The 19,226-nt window shown below is 59.8% G+C and overlaps 3 protein-coding genes across 9 annotated transcripts; 2 read left to right on the plus strand and 1 right to left on the minus strand.

Moving 5' to 3' along the window:
* Positions 1-59: 59 nt before the first annotated feature.
* Positions 60-4,677, plus strand: LCNL1 (lipocalin like 1). 6 transcript variants are annotated; one of them, XR_008504584.2, is made up of 4 exons: positions 60-2,782; positions 2,931-3,374; positions 3,878-4,003; positions 4,103-4,677. XR_008504584.2 is itself a non-coding variant. In XM_054501486.2 (4 exons), the coding sequence occupies exons 1-4, from the start codon at positions 2,731-2,733 to the stop codon at positions 3,878-3,880; spliced, it is 525 nt and encodes a 174-aa protein (XP_054357461.1). In that variant the 5' UTR covers positions 60-2,730; the 3' UTR covers positions 3,881-4,677. The 6 variants fall into 6 exon arrangements, 4 of the variants coding, with proteins under 4 accessions (XP_054357461.1, XP_054357458.1, XP_054357459.1 ...); XM_054501486.2 differs by adding an exon at positions 3,633-3,658 and having other exon boundaries at positions 3,878-4,677; XM_054501483.2 differs by having other exon boundaries at positions 2,931-3,658; positions 3,878-4,677.
* Positions 4,678-7,198: 2,521 nt separating this feature from the next.
* On the plus strand, positions 7,199-8,923 carry PAXX (PAXX non-homologous end joining factor). 2 transcript variants are annotated; one of them, XM_054501433.2, is made up of 7 exons: positions 7,199-7,459; positions 7,538-7,598; positions 7,834-7,883; positions 7,962-8,152; positions 8,251-8,319; positions 8,489-8,573; positions 8,667-8,889. In XM_054501433.2, exons 1-7 carry the CDS (start codon positions 7,341-7,343, stop codon positions 8,704-8,706), a joined length of 615 nt encoding a protein of 204 aa, XP_054357408.1. In that variant the 5' UTR covers positions 7,199-7,340; the 3' UTR covers positions 8,707-8,889. The 2 variants fall into 2 exon arrangements, with proteins under 2 accessions (XP_054357408.1, XP_054357409.1); XM_054501434.2 differs by having other exon boundaries at positions 7,212-7,459; positions 8,671-8,923.
* Positions 8,924-9,549: 626 nt separating this feature from the next.
* On the minus strand, positions 9,550-11,854 carry CLIC3 (chloride intracellular channel 3). The gene is made up of 6 exons (XM_054501493.2): positions 11,443-11,854; positions 10,558-10,667; positions 10,355-10,480; positions 10,099-10,205; positions 9,844-10,019; positions 9,550-9,754 (listed from the first exon to the last, which is right to left on the minus strand). The coding sequence occupies exons 1-6, from the start codon at positions 11,473-11,475 to the stop codon at positions 9,596-9,598; spliced, it is 711 nt and encodes a 236-aa protein (XP_054357468.1). The 5' UTR covers positions 11,476-11,854; the 3' UTR covers positions 9,550-9,595.
* Between the last annotated feature and the right edge of the window lie 7,372 nt (positions 11,855-19,226).

Below are 19,226 nucleotides of genomic sequence, written 5' to 3' on the forward strand. Positions count from 1 at the left end.
CAGCCTGACGTCAACAAAGGAACAGGCCCTCTAGTGTTTGCTCCCAGTGGGGTCTTGAATCAGGACAGCTAGGAGGGGGTGTCCCTCACTGTCTCTCACCCACCTCACACAGTCGTGTGCCCCTGCCCCACAGCCCCACACGTCCAGCCATACCCCCTCAGCTGCCACTGCCACCAGGCTGGTGCTAAGCTGGGGGTCAGTGACTCATCTAATCCCTTAGGCAGGTGCCCTTCACCCCCAACCCCACCCTGTCACCCCCTCAGCAGGAAAGGCCTGAGGCTCGAGGCCCCAGAGGAGCCTTGGACCTGTTGGGTATCTTGAGGTGTGGGATTAACGCACTGAGATTGGGCAGAGACAAGGATTTCAGGGGACAAAAAGAAACATTTGTTTGAAACATGCCAGAGTGTCTCTGTCCCACATCAGGACAGACTGACGGAGTGGGCTGGGGACAGGCTACCCCATATCCCTTCTGGCCCCCTGCCCTCTGACCTGGGCCTCCAGATCACAGCCTTGTCCACTCGCCAGAGCCTTGGCACCACGGCCACACCATGCCCAGCCAGTGCCCTGCCCAACCCTGCTCCCTTCCGGATTCCCACCCAGGCAGCCATTCTCAGGTACACAATGTGCAGGACTCACTGTGACCTGCCCACCAGGCCCCCTGAGGCAGGCCCTGCAGAGGCACCAAGCATTTTGAGGCTCAGAGGTAAGGGTGAGATTCTGGGTGGCCTTCCCGGAGAAGGGATTTTAGGGCTGTGCCTGAGCTCAAGGTAGGGCGGATCCAATATTCCAGAGGGGCTGCAGAAGGCTGAAGAGGTAGGATGGGTGAGCAGCAGAACCCCTAGCCCAGAGGCCTGTCAGAACTACCCTCAGCTGCCAGGCATCCGGCCCCACCCGGGAGGAAAGTCAAGGGATGGCTGGGGTTGGGTGGAGGGAGCCAGGCCAGAGTGCTACAGGGTGCAACTTGATCAGAAGCCTGTCACAGTGGGTGCAGTCCCAAGCCAGCTGCCCCAGGGCACCTCAGGGACATAAAGCCTACAGAGGAGCCACCTCAGCTCTGCCCTGCTCCCGTGTCCCGAGGAGACGCTACCTTGCTGTACGATGCTTTGGGATCTGCTGATCAGTTCCCTCCTTGCCCTGCTCTGGGCGTCCCCAGGCCAGGCCCAGGTCCCCATCCAGGCCAACTTTGATGCCAGCCAGGTGCGCCCAGCCCTGTTTCCTCCTCCTCTCCAATGAGTCCTCCCGGCTTTGGTGCTGCACCCTGGGTCCCTGTCCACACCCTCTTTGATGCAGGCTCAGCAGGGCTAGGGGCAGGGGAAACCCCCACCACACCTGCTCTGTCTGACTGGAGTAGGGGTTGGCTGAGGAAGACTGCAGCCTCCATCCTACCTTTTCAATTGCATCACTCCCCAGGGCCCAAAATTGGGACAAGTTGCAGTTGCCTGTGCCTCACTGTCCCCCACCCACCCCACATAGACCTGTGACCTTGCCACAGCCCCACCCATCCAGCTGTACCCCCTGGGTGCCAGCTGCAGACAGGCCGGTGCTGGGCTGGTGGGGGCCAGTTGCTCGTGTACTGAGGCCCCCCTGCCTCAGTTCTGCATCGGGGTGGAGGTATGTACAGCAACCCTTGCCTGGCCAGGAAGCAGCTGTGTCGGGGCAGAATGTGGTGGGCTCAGGTCCAGGGCACAGGGGCGGCCTCCTAGCCTTCCCTGCACTTGCCCTGCAGTTCCAGGGCACCTGGTACATGGTCGGGGTGGTGTCAGATGACCAGGACTTCCTGGACTCCAAGGACACCATGAAGGTGCCTGTGGTCTTAGTGAGCCCCTTGGGGAACAGTGACTTGGCCCTTAAGTTTGGATACCCCACGTAAGTGACCACACGAGCCCATCAGACTCAGCCTCAGATGAGGGCCAGCATGAGGCCAGATGAAGGTCCAGAGGGACCATGGTGTCCCCAGCACATCGGGGTCAGACTACGGGTCCTCGACGGCTGTGTGCGGCAGAGCCCCAGATGGCAGCCACACGGAGTCCAGAGGGACCCAGGCCCTGGAGAAAGCACTTCCTGAGGCCTGGTGTTGAGAAAAGTGTCTGCATGTCTGTGTCTATGTGTGTATCAGTGTATGTGGCTGTGTCTCTGTGTATGTGTGTCTATTTCTGCACGTGTGTGTGTGTCTGTGTGTGCATGTGTATGCATGTGTGTCTTCTGTGTAGCTGTGTACCTCTTAGTGTGTGTGTGTATCACTGTATGCATCTGTGTGTCTGAGTGTCTGTGTATCTGTGTCTGTGTGTGTCTATGTGTGTGTCTTGTGTGTGTGTCTATGTGTATGTCTGTCAGTGTATCTGTGTCTGTGTCTGTCTGTGTAACTCTGTGTGTGTGCATGTGTCTATGTGTGTGTCTGTCAGTGTATCTGTCTGTGTCTGTGTGTGTGTGTGTGCATGTGTGTATGTGTGTGTCTTCTGTGTGTCTGTGTCTGGAAGGGGGACCTGGAGACCCTGCATTCTAGGCTGTGTGCCTGTGAACAGGTACTTAATACCCACCTCACCCCCAGCAGGAGTGTCCCCACCTCTAAGGTCATCCTAAAGTCCCATGTCCTCTAAGGACTGTGAGGGTGAACAGGGGACCCTGGGCTCAGAGACAGCAAGGTAGTCTCTGGGCCTGGGCGCTGGGCAGGGTTGGCCACTCAGGGGACTGGGGCTCTTTCTCCCCAGGCCCGATGGCGGGTGCTAGAAAATGGACACGACCTTCACCAAGGGTGCTGTAGAGGGGCAGTTCAGCAACCCAGGTAAGGTGGGGCAGCAGGCAGGGCTGTGGGGTGGGGGCCCTGGGGGCTGTGCGGGCTGCTGGATTGGCACCTGGGGCCGGAGCGTGAGGGGTGCCACGCTGCGGGGGAGGTGCCCTGGGCCTGGGGTCAGCGGCTTTTGCTCCTCCAGCCATGGCCCTGACTGACATCCCAGTGGCCTTCTCCGACTACCAGCACTTTGCCTTGCTGTACTCGGAGACGCGGAAAGGGGGCCTGCGGAACCAGTGGCTGCAGCTCTACGGTGGGCGGGCTGCGGGGCAGCGGCCCAGACACCCCCGCTTCGGGTCTAGAATGTCGCCCCTGTGCCTGCACCAGCGCGTTCTGCACGCGGAAGGCGGAACCGCTGGCTCCTGGTGTCTGTGGCCGCCGGTCCCGGCCCCTCCCCGCCCCTCTCGCCCCTCCCTGCCTCTCTCTCTCTCTCTTTGCCCCTCCAGCCCCTTCCCTTTAGCTCACCCGCCCTCCCCACCTTCAGCTCGAGCCCCGGAGCCGTTTCCCGAAGGCGCCCAGAAGATGCAGCTACTGGCGCCCCAAGTGGGCCTGAGCCCCAGCCAGGGCGTCCTGCTGCCGAAGTCGGGTGAGCGGTGCCCGCAGCCCTGCTGGGTGAGCCAGGCCCCGGGTCACACCCCTGCTGGGAGTGACATCCCTGGTCACTCCACTGATCTCAGATTCGGGACAGAAGTGCCCGGGGCAGACCCAGCCTGTCTGGGTCGGGGGAGGGCGAGACGTTGCCCAGGCCAGTGTTCCCAGAAGGAGATCGCCTTGGGGCAGGTCGGGGGCCTCCGTCCTAGGGAAGGGGGCGCGGGGTGGCGCCTCAGGCCCGATCTCTCTGCAGACCAGTGTGCGGGCGCGCTCTCCCGGGTGAGTAGACCACCGCTATGCGGAGCCGCGGACCATGGGCCCTCCCAGCTCGGTGGGCTGCACCGCGGGGCCCTCTACCTTTGGGGCAGCTAGGGGCGACAGCGGGGGTGATGGGGCACCCGGGCGGATCTGAGCCGCAGCGGCCTGGGGAACCGCGGGGCTGCGCGTCGGGAGCGGGCGGAGGCAGGGGACGCCCCCCACCTGCTCCTTGTTTTGCAGTGAGGGGTCCAGCCCCTGAGTGCCCGCAGGGGTCAGCTGCTCCGTGAGCCCAGCCCTCCCCAAAGAGCCCCGCCTCTCCACACCCTGGTCCCAAGCGCAATAAACACCTTGAATGCCTGTGGCGCTGTGCGTTTCTTGGGGGCAGGGAGGGGTGGCGGGGGGCGGCCAGGTACATGGGCTCCCTGGGGGAGGGGCCGGGTCACCCCCTGTTGCCCCTCTGGGCAGGCCTTGGCCCCGGACGGACCGAGCCTCGGCTCCGCGGCAGGGAGGTTCCTCAGGACGGGCTCCAGCCCCAGCTCTGGGACTTTTCTACCTCCGCACGGACCCAGAACCCCAGACTGGGGGCGCCGGGAGGGCAGGACACGGACACCACGCGGCGCGCGCCCCAGGCTCCAGCGGACACTGCCGCGGGACGTGGCCTTCGGGGTCCTCCCAAGCGGCTGCCCCAGTCAGTGTCGGCGGCTTCCATCCCCAGGCGCCCCTCCGGGTCCCCCAGTTCCCCGGCCCCTGACTCCTGGCTCCAGGCCCGGCCCCAGAGGCCTGGCTGTTTCGGAGACCAACGAAGCGCCCCCAACCCTGACCCAGGGCCTGCCCACAGAGAGTGGACGGCGAGGAGGACACCACGGGGAGTGGAGGGCGAGGAGGACACGAGGCGCCGCATAAAACTCTGCCCTGCTTTGAGTCTATGTAGGACAGTGTTGTCTTTTACAGACAAGTCTCGAAGAATTTGAAGGAAAACAGCCTACTAGCTGTAATGTACCTAGTTCAGCAAAATCATAATAAAAATAATAATAATACTGGTTGCAAATTTGTCAACATTTTGATAGTTTTTAATCTGGGTGATGGGTCTACAGGGCGCAGTATGCTCTGATTTCTCCTTCTCAGTTGGTCAGAATTTTTTGTTTGTTTGTTTTTTTGAGATGGAGTCTCACTCTGTTGCCCAAGCTGGAGTGCAGTAGTGTGATCTCGGCTCACTGCAACCTCCACCTTCCAGGAACTCACTCTGTTGCCCAGGCTAGAATGCAGTGCCCAGCCTTTTCCATATGCAATAGCATTCACAGGTCCCAGGGATTAGGGCCTGATATCTGGGGCCTGCTACAGCCAGCATCTCAGAGTTCACATGACAAAGGAGAGGCCCCCCAGTCCTCTCCAAACCTGCCCCACCTCAGTCATCTTGGGGATGAATCTCCCCGTTCCACTCTTCCCAAATGCCGGGGCCATCCTTGATTGTTCTTTGTCTCCTCCTCTCTCCACCTCCAGTCGCAGCCCATGGTCCACCCCTCTCCTCTGCAGCCCCCTTCCTCTCTCCTCACAGCACAGAATATGGACTTCACACACATAAGTTGGACGTGCCACTTCCCATCCACCCCTGCTTAAACCTCCAACAGCCACCACTCCCCATTCATTCATTCACAATGTTTATTCAGTGTCTGTATGTGCCAGGCATTGTGTAAGCGCTGAAGAGACGGATACACTGGCAGGTAAAACAGAAATCCCTGCCCTCATGGACCTGTTGGGGTGATGGACAACAAGCAGGGTAAATAAGTGTACTGGTGGTCACTTACTGCAGAGTGACAGGTTACCCCAAATGCAGCTGCTTAGCCAGCAGGCGTGCATTATCTTCCAGTGTCAGCCGGGCAGGACTCTGGGCCTCTGGCACAAAGTTTCAGGAGGCTGTGGTCAAGCTGCCGGCCGATGATGTGGTCTCATGGGAAGGCTCAGCTGGGGCATCAGCTTCCCAGTTCCCTTGCTGGCCATGGGCATCCCCTTAGGGCTGCCTCCTGTCACACCCAGCAATTCAAGAGCAATTTTGTCCTATTCTAGTTGCCAGAAGCAAGTCATTAATTAAGTCCAGCCCAAGGGGAGGGGAGTGCAGAAAGATCTAAACCCAGGAGGGTATAACAGGGGGCTAGCTGCCAGAATAAAGCAAGCCAAAGTGTATTTTCTACAGTGAGAAGTGTGAAAAATAAGGAAACGACAGGACAGAGGGATGTGAGAGCTGGGCAGCATGCTGAAATGTCAGAACAACACCAGGGAAGGTCTCACTAAAGTGACTTTTGAGTAAAGACCCGAAGGAAGCATGTGAGCCTGGGGAAAGGGTGTGCCCAGCAGAAACAGCAGCATGTGCAGAGGCCCAGGGGGCAGGAGCCAGGACTGGGAGTGAACTGGGAAGCAGGAGGAGGTGAGGCAGGCTTGCTGCGGGAGCACTCTGATACGGAAGCATAGCTTACAGACCCACTGGCCCTCCCCACAGCACCATGCTGCCAACCTGGCCTTCTTGCCAAGCCTTGAACAGAACTGTTGTTTATGTGGCCAGGCCTTTGCCTGGGATCTCCCTGTCCCTGGTGGGAGCCATCCTCTTCCTCCTGCCCTCATAGCACCTGCTGCAGTTTCTCCTGGCGCTTGGCCCTGCCTGAGAGTGTGGTGTCTCTCCTATTGGATCCTAGAAGCTCCAGGGAGTCAGAGACCTTGTCTGTTGATCGATATCCAGGCCTAGGACAACAGGCACCTAGGAGGAGCTGGAGGAATACCATGCGCGGGACAGAGAGCGCAGAAGCCTTCTTCCCTGGAGATCGCTCTGTACTGTGACTTCTTTTTTTGTTTGTTTGAAACGGAGTCTCGCTCTGTTGCCCAGGCTGGAATGCAGTGGCGTGATCTCGGCTCACTGCAACCTCCACCTCCCTGGTTCAAGCAATTCCCCTGCCTCACAGGCGTGGCCCACCACACCTGGCTAATTTTTTTTGTATTTTTAGTAGAGACGGGGTTTCACCATGTTGGCCAGACTGGTCTCGAACTCCTGACCTCAGGCAATCTGCCCGCCTCGGCCTCCCAAAGTGCTGGGACTACAGGCGTGAGTCACCTTGCCGGGCCAACCATAACTTCTTACAATTAGAGTTAGGAAGCTTCCCGTTTGTGTGTGAAGACGACGGGAGGGCAGGGCTCCAGGATGTGTCGGCAGCGCCACGGAGGGAACCCGGACTTGGCTGGACGTGGAGCCGGGGCGGGGACGGGAGGGGGAGAGGTTCGAGTGGGGCTGCTCGCGGGCGCGAGGGCCAGAGCCCGGGATCGCGCCGTGGAGCCCACGCCCGGCGAGGCCAGAGCTGGGGGCAGGGCCTCTGGATCCCTGACCCAGGACGCCCTGCTCCGGCCCGCCCCGCGCACTAAACCCGGCCTCTAGTCGCCAGAAGCCTGCGCGGGTACCGGGTCCGCCCAGCACGGCCTGTGCCTTTAGCCCCGCCCCTAAGCCCACCAACCCCCATAACCCCGCCCCTAACCCCGCCTCCACCTACAGACCCCGCCCCCAGCCAGACTCCGCCCCGCGCAAGCTCCGTAAGCCCGCGACGGGCCTGCACCCGGCCCAGGAAGCGGTTCTTACGCGCTGGAGCCCTGAACCCGCACAGCCCCACCCCTCCCGGGGCCCAAGCCCCGCCCCGCCCCGCCGGGTTCCCGCTCGCCCGGCGCCATGGATCTGCTGTCGCCGCCGCTCTGCACGCTGCCGCCGGGCCCCGAGCCGCCCCGCTTCGTGTGCTACTGCGAAGGGGAGGGAAGCGGGGAGGGGGACCGCGGCGGCTTCAACCTCTAGTGAGTGGGGTGTCCGCGGGGAGGTAGGGGTGCGGGTAGGGTTGCGGGCGGCCCCGCCTGACAGGCCTTCTCCCCCAGCGTGACCGACGCCGCGGAGCTTTGGAGCACCTGCTTCACACCGGACAGCCTGGCGGCCCTCGTGGGTAACTGGGCGGGTCTGGGAGCCGCCACACCCCTCCCTGCAGTCCAGATCGTCTATGGGGTGACCGACATCTGGGATTCCCCAGAAGGCTCTGACACCCTCTGCCCGCCCTGTAGCTGTAGTCCTCACACTGGCTAGGGGTCCCAAGTGGCTCTGGGGTCGGGAAGGTTTCGGGTGCTCCCAGTGGGCCTCGGGTTCCAGGCAGCTGTTGACAAGCCCCTGTGCTCTCTAGAAAGCCCGTTTTGGCCTGAGTGCGGCTGAGGACATCACCCCCCGGTTCAGGTGAGACCCAAGCAGGGAGGAAGGGTGGGTGGGGAGGAGGAGGGTCTGCCACAGCTCTCAGCACCTCTCCTTTCCCAGGGCAGCCTGTGAGCAGCAAGCTGTGGCTCTGACCCTGCATGAGGACAGAGCATCCCTGACGCTTTCAGGGGGGCCCTCGGCACTGGCCTTTGACCTCTCCAAGGTACCAGGCCCAGAGGCAGCCCCCAGGCTGCAGGCGCTGACACTGGGCCTGGCAAAACGCGTGTGGAGCCTGGAGCGGCGACTGGCAGGTAGGATTGGGGATGGGCACCTCATACCTTCACTGGGGTCCCCTGCTCTTGCCCCACTCCTGACACTGAGTGGGGTTCCCATGGGCTTTCCTCCCCAGCTGCAGAAGAGACAGCTGCCAGCCCCAGGAAGAGCCCCCGGCCTGCAGGGCCTCAGCTCTTCTTACCAGGTAAGGCATGTCTGCCTGTGACTCAAGCAGGGCTGTGCTCTTTAACCTGGAACTCAGTTTCCCCCACCGAACAAGCCTCATGCCCCAGAGAGAATGCCTATCTATTCGGAAAACGTTGTGGCTGGGATGCTGCCAGGTTCAGGAGCCGCCCCGTCCTATTTTCCCCCAGACCCAGATCCTCAGAGAGGTGGCCCTGGACCTGGAGTCAGGAGGCGGTGTCCGGGAGAGTCGCTCATCAACCCCGGCTTCAAGAGGTACCCTCCCACCGGCCCCTTCCTGCGCCCAGGGTCCAATCCTGGACCCCACCCCTTTCTCCATACCATAGTGACACCCCTCTTCCCTCCCAGTAAGAAACCAGCTGGTGGTGTGGACTTTGATGAGACCTGAAGGCGCAGCACAAGTGTGGCCCCGCGGGGAGTCCGCCTGTGAGGCGAGAGGCAGTCTTCGAGGCCCCCATCAGAGACCCCAACCCCCGCCCCCAGCCACCAACTCCACCTGCCTGTCCTGGGCCAGGACTAAGACGGCTCCTCAAATTCCTTCCCTGTCAAATAAACGGCTCCCTTGGTTGGAGGCTCTGGTGGGGCTCTGACTCCTGGCACTGGCCTGGGAAGGGATCAGGGAACACCCCTGGGCCTGTGTTCTGGGTGTGGGGCCACAGGATGTGAACAGACGCTCCAGCCTCTCAGCTCCCTGGAGACTTCCTTGCTGGGCCAGAGGGAGGTGAGCACTCTCAGACCGTCCAGCTATTCCAGCCCTGCCAGCCCAGGAGCTGAGAGGGGCCCAGCCAGGCAGGGCCAGGGCTCCCCAAGGCTTAGAACTTTGTTCCCACCCTCCCAGGCCGCACCCAGGCAGGTCACAGAGCCCCGTAGGAGGATGCATACAGAAGTCCCGTGCAGACCCTGAGACACTGTGGAAGTGCCCTGCGGGGAGGGGAGCGCCTGCCCCGGGACAGGATTGAGGAATGTGCCAGCCCCCATCCACCTGGGGCACACCGCCCCGCCCCGGCCTGACTGGTTTGGGAGCCCAATCCGGTCCTGGAGATCCCTGAGGCCACCGGTTGCAGGAGGCCTGGAGTCTGCGCCTTCTTAGCATGGAGGATGGGACCGGCCCGACCCCCGGCTCTCCTGCGTCTGTGGTTCTGGGCTATCGGGCTGAGCGTCCCACCCTGGGGTTTGGGGATGGGAAGTGATCACGAGACCTCTGGCCCCTCAGATGTGAGGACACCCTCACTCCCGACAAAGATGCCTTTATTGGGCGACAGACGCGGGGTGGGGCGCTAGCGGGGGTGCACGGCGGGCCGGTAGGCCGCCAGGATCTCTGCGCTGTGCGGACACGTGTATTTGAACTCCTTCTCCTGCAGCGCGCTGTCCAGGTAGCGGCGGACGCCGCGCAGCTCCGCGGGGATGGGCGCCTGGCGGAAGTGCGCGCACACCGTCTGCGGGCAGGATCACGGGGTGCGGTCAGGGCCTGCCGTCCCCCAGCGCACCGGGCTCGCCCGCCCGCCCTCTCTCCCTCCGCGCTCACGTCTACGATGTGCAGCTTGGGCAGGAGGCTGCAGTCGGCCAGCGTGAGCCGGTCGCCGTCCAGGAAGCGGCGGCGGGACTCGCGCAGCTGCGGCTCCAGCGCCAGCTCATGCTCCAGGGGCGCGCGCAGGTAGCTGTCCAGCCTGGCGAGGGCGCGCAGTAGCTGCTGGTACAGGGCTAGGGGCAGGTGGCGCGGTGAGGACCCGGCCCAGGGCGCCCTCCCTCCTGGGCACCCAACCCCCTGACTCCGCTTCACCTTCGTCCTGCGCGGGCACCGGGTTCTTGATGAACGCGGAGAACTTGTGGAAAACGTCGTTGCCGGCGGTGTTGGACTCCCTGTAACGAGGCGCCAGGCTGGGGAAGCTGCGGGATGAGGGGGTGAGAGACTCCATTAGATTGGGGGCAGCCCCATCCCGGCCCCACAGTACCCCACAGCGCCTTCCTGGGCTCTGTCCTGCGCGCGTCCTCCCTGGGCCCCCTCTTTTCCCCTCCCACCCTGCCGGCGCTCTCACTCGGGCGGCCCCAGCGTCTCCTCCAGAAAGTCCTCGATCTGCAGCGTGTCTGTCTTGGCGTCGCTGTCATAGAGCAGGATGGGCAGCTGCGAGCCGGGGGCGAAGTCCTTCAGCACGTCCGGGGACCTGCGGGCAGCAGCGGGGTGGGAGGCCAGCCCACCAGTGTGCAAGGCCAGGCGGGGGTCCGCAGGATGGGGCCTCACCTGCGCGTGTCCACCGTGGTGAGGGTGAAGGGTACGCCCTTGAGGAGCAGGACCATGAAGAGCCGCTGGCAGGAGGGGCAGTGACCCACGCTCTCCCCGTCCTCACTCGCCTGGGTGGGTGGAGCGGCGGGGTGGGGGTGGGGGGCGGGGTGGGGGGGACGTCAGGGCTGGGAGCAGACCCAGGCATCCTGCCACCAGGCTGGGCGGGACCCGCCTCCCACTGCCAGTGGGACTGGAGGGAGGCCAGGGCTCCAGCTTGGTCGGCGCGACTTCCAAGTGCCCAGTGAGGGCCCTTGACTTGGTCCCCAGGACGTGGGGAGGGGCGCAGAGCTGCTGGGAGCCTTGAGGCCTGGGGCAGGCTTGGCCCCTGGAATCTTATCAGAGCCTGGATAGAGGCCAGGCCCCTGGGCTCAGTCCCCAAAAGCTGGTTGCAGGGGCGGGGTGGGCCCCACAAGCTGTTTTCTGAGTGATTCACACATGAGACTGGGCACTGTGGCCAACAGCACATCAGCCCCCCCCCACCCCAGTCCCTGACCTGAGAGCTGATGGGGCTGCCTGGCCCAGCACCCCCCATCCTGGAACACCGACCTTAAGCTCCACCACTGGCAGCCTGGTTGGTACCTCCCCACCAAGGGGCTCTCCTCCAGAAGACTGGGCTGGGCCCAGAAGCCAAGGCTGGGAGCAGGACCAGGGCCACTGACCCCTCTCTGGGTGACTCGCTGGGTCCCACTTAGCCTCTGTAGGGCTGCCTGAGTCCCCTTAGCCACCCACAGGAAGGGGCTCAGACATTACTGGGAGGCCCACCCCACAGCCTGCCCCAGAAAGCAAAGCCCAGAAGAGCGCCTCCTCCCAGACACCCTCCCCGCGGCTCAGTCCGCCCTGCACCTTGACAAACAGCTGGAGCTTGGTCTCTGCCATGGTGGGAGCTGCCGCGGTCAGGCGCGGGTGGAGACCCGGGGAGTTCTTTAAGTCTCCCTGTGCGCCCCGCCCTCCCTGGCCGAGGGGCCCGCCCCGTGGAGCCACCTGGGCGGGCAGATGAAGCTGCCCAGCGCGCAGAGCCGGCTGCCTGAGCAACGCCAGCCAGGCCCCGGGGTGTCTGAGCCTGAGGGTGTGACCTCAGGGTGGCGGAATGGTGTGGGGGGCTGCCCTGGACTTGAGTCTGGTGCGCACGGAGATCCGCCCACCCGGCGCTGAGTGTGCTGGGAGCCAGCGTGGTGGGTGGAGACCAGGGGGCGGGACACAGGGAGAGCCTACAGGCCAGAAGGGTGCAGGGGGTGTCACCTGGGAAGGGGGCGGCTCTGGGTCAGGACCACCTCCACCGTGAACCCAGCTTAGAACCTGCCCTATGGCTCTCCCTTCGGCAAATACCCCTTGTCAGGGCTCCCAGCCCAGAAAGCCAGTGGGTGTGGGTGAGTGGGAGAAATGACCTGCTCAGCCTGGCTTCAGTTCTCCATCTGCAGCACCAGGGCATTGCGAGGGTGATAAGCCCACCTGGGGGAGCCGTCCCTTCCCAGCTACGGAGCAGTCGGGCAGGGCCCTCCCCGCTCAGGGCGGGGCTCAAATTCCAGACCTGCCCGCAACAGGGCGGGGAGGCTAGCCTGGCTTTGGTGTTTGGCCGGCAGTGCAGGTCTCCACCCCACCTCCCATCCCTCCCACTGGCGCTCAGCGCAGGTTTCTTACCCCCACCCCTTAACCTTTAAAGAGAAGCAGCAGGAGAGGGGTTAGAAGCCACAGCCTGCGTGGCTGGAAGAAAGAGGCTAGGGGAGCGTGGTGGTCCACAGGTGTGAGCCTGCTCTGAGCCTCCTGGCGTGATTGGAACCCACAGTTCAGTCTGGGCCTTTGGGGTCGCCAACTGTGCCTTCATCCCGCCTGGCCCTGATGCTTTAGGGTGCATCCCCAGGGAGGTACACCGAGGGGAGACTCCACCCAGAGACCCAGGGTGCCCACAGGATTGGCCTGGCCACACCTCCCCCAGGCGGTGTGGTGCCTCACAAGCCTGAAAAGGGCGGCCGAGGTGGCACCGCTTTCCTGCTCACCTTCTCCCCAGGGCCTTGGTACAGGCCCCTCACCCATTCCCGGCGGACCACACTCTAGTGCTGCCCCAGTCAGCCCAGCCTGATGCTTCTCTGGATACCATGCCGGTCGGGGCTCCTGGACAAAGAACCTTGGAAATACCATGTGGCTCCCCCATCCTTTGGTGTCCTGAGCCTCAATTTCCCTCCATCCGGCCTCCACCTCGATTCCAAGCCCTAGTATTTCGGCTCTTTCTCGACACTGTGGTTATAGCTCCGCTCGCTGGTTTCCCACATCCCTGGCAGGCAAATGGCCAACCACAGAGAAGCCCCAGGCCCCCAGCCCCCTCTGCTGCCCCAGCATCCTGTGTCTTTAACACCGACAGACGCACCCTCACAAATCCAAAGGAAAAATGACGGCACGGACAGAGGCCGTGAACTGGTGGCTCAGAAGGAAAAAGAAAACAAGACACAGGAAGACCGTTCACCTCACGCCTGTCTCAAGAAACAAACCGAACAAGACTCAGTTCATCGCCGCAGCGGCCCCACTGCGTTCTGTGGGCGTGGGCTGTGGACTGTGGAGCGGCGGTGGCCATCCAACACTCCCCTGTGCCCTCGCCACCTGGGAATCAGCCCGGTGGCTTCCTTTTTTTTTGGTTTAATCAATTCATTTATTTACTAGAAACAGGGTCCTGCCATGTTGCCCAGGCTGGTCTCTACCTCATGGGCTCAAGTGTCCCACCTGCCTTGGTCTCCCACAGTGCTGGAGCTACAGGCACGAGCCGCCATGCCCGGCCGGTTTCCCTGTGAAGGGCAAGTGAGTGCTGACTGCCCCACTGCGTGGCGTGGCGTGGCGTGGCGTGGCTCCGTGGCACGGCCACCACCGTGTCTATGGGAGGCTCCAGTTGTGTCCAGGGAGAAGGACGGAAAAGGTGACTTTATGCATGCCCACTGCAGGGAGGGCCTGAGATTAGGTAAATGGCCTGGCTTGTGTCCCCTTAAATTCTTAGGCTGGAGTCCTAACCCCTAGTGCCTCAGAATGTGACCTTATATGGGCCGGGCATGGTGACTCATGCCTGTAATCCCAGCACTTTGGGAGGCTGAGGGGGGTGGATCACCTGAGGTCAGGAGTTTTAGATCAGCCTGACCAACATGGTGAAACCCCGTCTCTACTAAAAATACAAAAATTAGCCAGGCATAGTGGCAGGCACCTGTAATCTCAGCTACTCGGGAGGCTGAGGCAGGAGAATTGCTTGAACCCAGGAGACAGAGTTGCAGTGAGTAGAGATGGTGCCACCGCACTCCAGCCTGGGCAACACAGCAAGACTCCATCTCGGAAAAAAAAATAAAGAATGTGACCTTATGTGGAAACAGGGGCTTTTTAACATTTTTTTTGAGACAGAGTCTCGCTCTGTTGCCCAAGCTGGAATGCAGTGGTGCAATCTCGGCCCACTGTAACTTCTGCCTCCTGGGTTCAAGCAATTCTACTTCCTCAGCCTCTGGAGTAGCTGGGATTACAGGTGCACGTCACCACGCTGAGCTTTTTTTTTTTTTTTTCCTTGTATTTTTAGTAGAGACAGGGTTTCGCTATGTTGGTCAGGCTGGTCTCGAACTCCTGACCTCAGGAGATCTACCTGCCTTGGCCTCCCAAAGTGCTGGGATTACAGGTTTGAGCCACCGCACCTGGCTGAAATAGGGTCTTTATAGAAGTAACCAAGTTATGGTGAGTAGGATGTGCGCTGATCCAATATGACTGATGTCAGTATAGAAAGGCGAGTTTGGACACAGACACACAGGGAGGGCCACGTTAAGACGCAGGCAGAAATCAGGGTGGCACATCTGTAAGCCTGGGAGCCAAGCGGATGCTCCCCAAGGTCCTCGGGAGGAAGCAGCCCTACCCAAGCCTCGGTCTCCGTGTCTGACCTCCAGACTGCTAGGCAGTGAGCGTCTGTTTTTTTTTTTTTTTTTTTTTTTTTTTTTTTTTTAATGAGACGGAGTCTCGCTCTGTCGCCCAGGCTGGAGTGCAGTGGCACGATCTCGGCTCACTGCAAGTTCTGCCTCCCCAGGTTCACGCCATTCTCCTGTCTCAGCCTCCCGAGTAGCTGGGACTACAGGCGCCCGCCACCACGCCCGGCTAATTTTTGTATTTTTAGTAGAGATGGGGTTTCACTGTGTTAGCCAGGATGGTCTTGATCTCCTGACCTCATGATCCGCCCACCTCAGCCTCCCAAAGTGCTGGGATTACAGGCGTGAGCCACCGTGCCCGGCGTCGTTGTTGTTTTAAGATGGAGTCTCACTGTCACCCAGGCTGGAGTTCAATGGCTCAATCTCGGCTCATTGCAACCCGCATCTCCCGGGCTGAAGCTACTCTCCTCCCCAGCCTCCCTAGTAGCTGTATTACAGGCACCCACCACCATGCCTGGCTAATTTTTGTATTTTTAATAGAGACGGTGTTTCACCATGTTGGCCAGGCTGGTCTCAAACTCCTGACCTCAAGTGATCTGCCTACCTCAGCCTCCCAAAGTCAGTTTCTGTTGTTTTAAACCCCTCACTTTGGGGTCCTTTGCATGGCAGCGCTAGCAAGCTAATAAATAAAGTGGGGAGAAGCCAGGAAATTAAAGAAAATCAGCATTAGGATCTGTCATTCTGAGTCTCTGCTTGAACAGAGCTGAAAAAAGACTCAAGGAGCCGTCTGTGGGATGACCCCTGACAGGCAGAAACAGACTTTCAGTTTTGCTTCCTGTCTGTCCACACTGTTTGCATTTTCTACCACATTTTTGTAATACCACATTTTCTACCACAATTTCGTAATGTTCTGAGGTAAGAACAGTATCACAGCCACTAACCTTAAACTAGACCCTGGTCCCCCAGGCCATGGGGTTATCCCTAAACCTCCCGTCCCCTGCAGCCCCTGCTCCTGATTCATAGAGCCAGTGTTAGAGGGGCCCAAGCTGAGGTCCCGGGGCTGCTGCTCTGGGACTGACTGACTGGTGGGTTAGAACTCTCTCCCTCCCCGACACCCCTCCCTGTAGGCCCCTTCCAAGGGGCTTTTTCTTTTCTTTCTTTTTTTTTTTTGAGACAGGGTTTCACTCTGTCACCCAGGCTGGAGTGCAATGACACAGTCATAGCTCACTGCAGCCTCCACCTCCTGGGCTCCAGTGATCCTCCTGCCTCGGCCTGCACAGGGCCACACCCCAGTGACATTTGAGCAGCTCTGTTCTGAAGGAAGACACACACCTGTTTGGGGAGCCAGAGGGCTGGGGGCATTGGGGTATTGGTGGAAACTTGTGCAGAGATTTCTCTGCTCTGTGCATGAGACCTCAGGAGCAGTGTGCAGACCAGAGCTCAGATTCTGGTTCCAAAGCCCATCTTCCCTAAAAGGAACCAGGGTTCTGCTAGGGACTGAATGTGTCCTCCCCAAAATTTGTGTGTTGAAACCCTGGCCCCTAGGCCAGGCACGGTGGGATTACGCCTGTAATCCCAGCACTTTGGGAGGCTGAGGCGGGTGGATCACCTGAGGTTGGGAGTTCCAGACCAGCCAGACCAACATGGAGAAACCCTGTCTCTACTAAAAATACAAAATTAGCCGGGCGTGGTGGCACATGCCTGTAATCCCAGCTATTCGGGAGGCTAAGGCAGGAGAATCGCTTGAACCTGGAAAGCGGAGGTTGCCGTGAGCTGAGATCACTCCATTGCACTCCAGCCTGGGTGACAAAGCGAGACTCTGTCTCAAAAAAAAAAAGAAACCCTGGTTCCTGCAAGGTGATGGTATTAAGAAGTGGGGTCGGCTGGGCGCGGTGGCTCACGCCTGTAATCCTAGCACTTTGGGAGGCCGAGGCGGGAGGATCACAAGGTCAGGAGATCGAGACCATCCTGGCTAACACGGTGAAACCCCGTCTCTACTAAAAATACAAAAAATTAGCTGGGTGTGGTGTCGGGCGCCTGTAGTCCCAGCTACTCGGGAGGCTGAGGCAGGAGAATGGCGTGAACCCGGAAGGCGGAGCTTGCAGTGAGCCAAGATCGCACCACTGCACTCCAGACTGGTGACAGATCAAGACTCTGTCTCAAAAAAAAAAAAAAAAAAAAAAAAAGAAGCAGGGTCTTTTGGAGGTGGGTAGGTCATGAAAGTGACACCCTCACGACCAGAATCAGCGCCCTCATAAAAGGGACCCCGGAGAGCTTCCTCGCTCCTTCTGCCATGTGAGGAGTCAAGGGAAGTCCACAACCCAGAAGAGCCCTCGCCAGAACCCAGCCATGCTGGTGTCCTGACCTCAGACTTCGAGCCTCCAGAGCTGTGAGGCATGAATGCCACCCGTCCAGGGTCCTTTGCACAGCAGCCCTGGTCGGACCGAGACAGGCTCCTTGGAGAGAGGCTGATTCCAGGTGTGGGGCAGGGAAGGCAGGGACGCACTCAAAACACATCAGGAACTGGTTACAAAGACACAGAGGCCGCGCTGGAGGGGCACCTGCTGGAGGGGCACCGCTGGCTGGACCTCAGGCAATCTGAGCGTAAGACGACAGTGGATTGTGCATTATGAATGGTTAACGTGATGTTACATAGATTTTACCACCATCAAAAAATTTTAAAAGAGCCAGATGCAGTGGCTCACGCCTGTAATCCCAACACTCTGGGAGGCTGAAGTGGGAGAATCCCTTGAGCTCAGGAGTTGAAGACCAGCCTGGGCAATATAGCAAAACCCCATCTATACAAAAATAAAAATAAAAATTAGTCGTGTGTGGTGGCACATGCCTGTAAGGAGGCTGAGGCAGGAGGATCACTTGAGCCCAGGAGCTGGAGGCTACAGTGAGCTATGATTGCACCACCATACTCCAGCCTGCGTGACAGAGCAAGACCCTGTCTCAAAATAAGTAATTAAAAGATGACAGTAATGAATGTTAACACATTAATTTTTTTAAACCTGCAAGTCTGTACTGATAGATTTTTTAAAGTGGAGGGGGCCCTTGGTGAGAAAAATGCCAGCTAGTAGATGCAGAAATGGAATAGATGCAGGAAATGGCCATTTTGCAGCTGCTGGCCCTGGGTGACGGGGGTCGGGGGGCGCGGCCACACAGCACCCAGATTGCGTTCCCACATCTAAGGGAGGGAGAACTGGGCCTCAACTAGGCAGCCACATTCAGCATCACCTGCTGAGGGACAGATGGATACCTGGAGGTGACCGACACAGCGTGTCCCAGTGCTGCTCCGGCCAAAAATGTCCAACGTGCATCCGGCCAGGAGGAAATGAAGACACATCCAGAGCTCAGCCTGGGCCTGCGGAGCCTGTCCCCGTGGAAGGGCAAGAACGCCAAGGCTGGGGACGGCTCAGAGGGGCCCTGGGGAAGGCAGCCAAACACAAGGAGTGCTTCCTGGTTGGATCCTGGGTTTTTATTTCCTCTTTTTTTTTTTTTGAGACAGAGTCTTGCTCTGTTGCCCAGGCTGGAGTGCAGTGGCACAACCTCAGCTCACCGCAACCTCCACCTCCCAGGTTCAAGCGATTCTCCTGCCTCAGCCTTCCGAGTAGCTGGGATTACAGGCATGCGCCACCACACCCGGCTAATTTTGTATTTTCAGTAGAGACAGGGTTTCTCCATATTGGTCAGCCTGGTCTTGAACTCCCGACCTCAGGTGATCCACCCGCCTCGGCCTCTCAAAGTGCTGGGATTACAGGTGTGAGCCACCGCGCCCGGCCTTTTCTTTTTTTTTTTTTTTTTTTGAGATGCAGTCTCACTCTGTCACCCATGCTGGAGCGCAGTGGCACAATCTCAGCTCACTGCAACCTCCGCCTCCCAGATTCTAGTGATTCTCCTGCCTCAGTCTCCCATGTAGCTGGGATTACAGGCGCTACAATGCCCAGCTAATTTTGTATATTTAGTAGAGATGGGGTTTCGCCATGTTGGCCAAGCTGAACTCCTGATTTCAGGTGATCTGCCTAGCCCAGCCTCCCAAAGTGCTGGGATGACAGGCCTGAGCCACAGCACCTGGCTGATCCTGGTTTTTTGGAAAAACTCTAAAGAGCATGCCTAGGGCCAGGTGCAGTGGCGCACACCTGTCATCCCAGCACTTTGGGAGGCTGAGGCTGGGCGATCACCTGAGGTTGGGAGTTCGAGACCAGCCTGGCCAACATGGTGAAACCCCATCTCTACTAAAAATACAAAAATTGGCCAGGCGTGGTGGCTCACACCTGTCATCCCAGCACTTTGGGAGGCCGAGGCTGGGCAATCACCTGAGGTCAGGAGTTAGAGACCAGCCCGACCAACATGGTGAAACCCCATCTCTACTAAAAATACAAAAAAAAAAAAAAAATCAGCCGGGCGTGGCGGCGGGCACCTGTAGTCCCAGCTACTCAGGAGGCTGAGGCAGGAGAATGGCATGAACCCAGGAGGCGGAGCTTGCAGTGAGCCAAGATTGCACGCCACTCCAGCCTGGGCAAGAGAGCGAGACTCCGTCTCAAACAAATAATAATAAAAAATAAAAATAAAGGGCATGCCTGGGTCACCAGGGCCCTGAAAACCTTGCTGTACCCCTTGTTAACTCTGGGCTACCCTGGCTCTTGGGAGAAGGAGGCTGCAGGGCCTGGGGCTGGCAGGTCACAGCAGCTGCTGCTTGCTTTCACACGGGGCAGCACAAAAGTGGGTAGAGCGACAGCGCGTGTGGCA

Source organism: Pongo pygmaeus, chromosome 13 (assembly GCF_028885625.2).
Source record: "Pongo pygmaeus isolate AG05252 chromosome 13, NHGRI_mPonPyg2-v2.0_pri, whole genome shotgun sequence".
NCBI lineage: Eukaryota > Metazoa > Chordata > Mammalia > Primates > Hominidae > Pongo > Pongo pygmaeus.

Coding starts and splice junctions, on each gene's coding strand:
- CLIC3 (XM_054501493.2), bottom strand. CDS start 11,475: ATGGCAGAGACCAAGCTCCAGCTGTTTGTCAAG. Junction 10,206..10,354: donor GAGACGCTGGGGCCGCCCGA/GTGAGAGCGCCG, acceptor CTCATCCCGCAG/CTTCCCCAGCCTGGCGCCTC. Junction 10,020..10,098: donor GGTGCCCGCGCAGGACGAAG/GTGAAGCGGAGT, acceptor ACCTGCCCCTAG/CCCTGTACCAGCAGCTACTG.
- LCNL1 (XM_054501483.2), top strand. CDS start 2,731: ATGGACACGACCTTCACCAAGGGTGCTGTAGAGGGGCAGTTCAGCAAC. Junction 2,783..2,930: donor GGGGCAGTTCAGCAACCCAG/GTAAGGTGGGGC, acceptor TTGCTCCTCCAG/CCATGGCCCTGACTGACATC.
- PAXX (XM_054501434.2), top strand. CDS start 7,341: ATGGATCTGCTGTCGCCGCCGCTCTGCACGCTGCCGCCGGGCCCCGAG. Junction 7,599..7,833: donor CGGACAGCCTGGCGGCCCTC/GTGGGTAACTGG, acceptor TGTGCTCTCTAG/AAAGCCCGTTTTGGCCTGAG. Junction 7,884..7,961: donor GACATCACCCCCCGGTTCAG/GTGAGACCCAAG, acceptor CTCCTTTCCCAG/GGCAGCCTGTGAGCAGCAAG.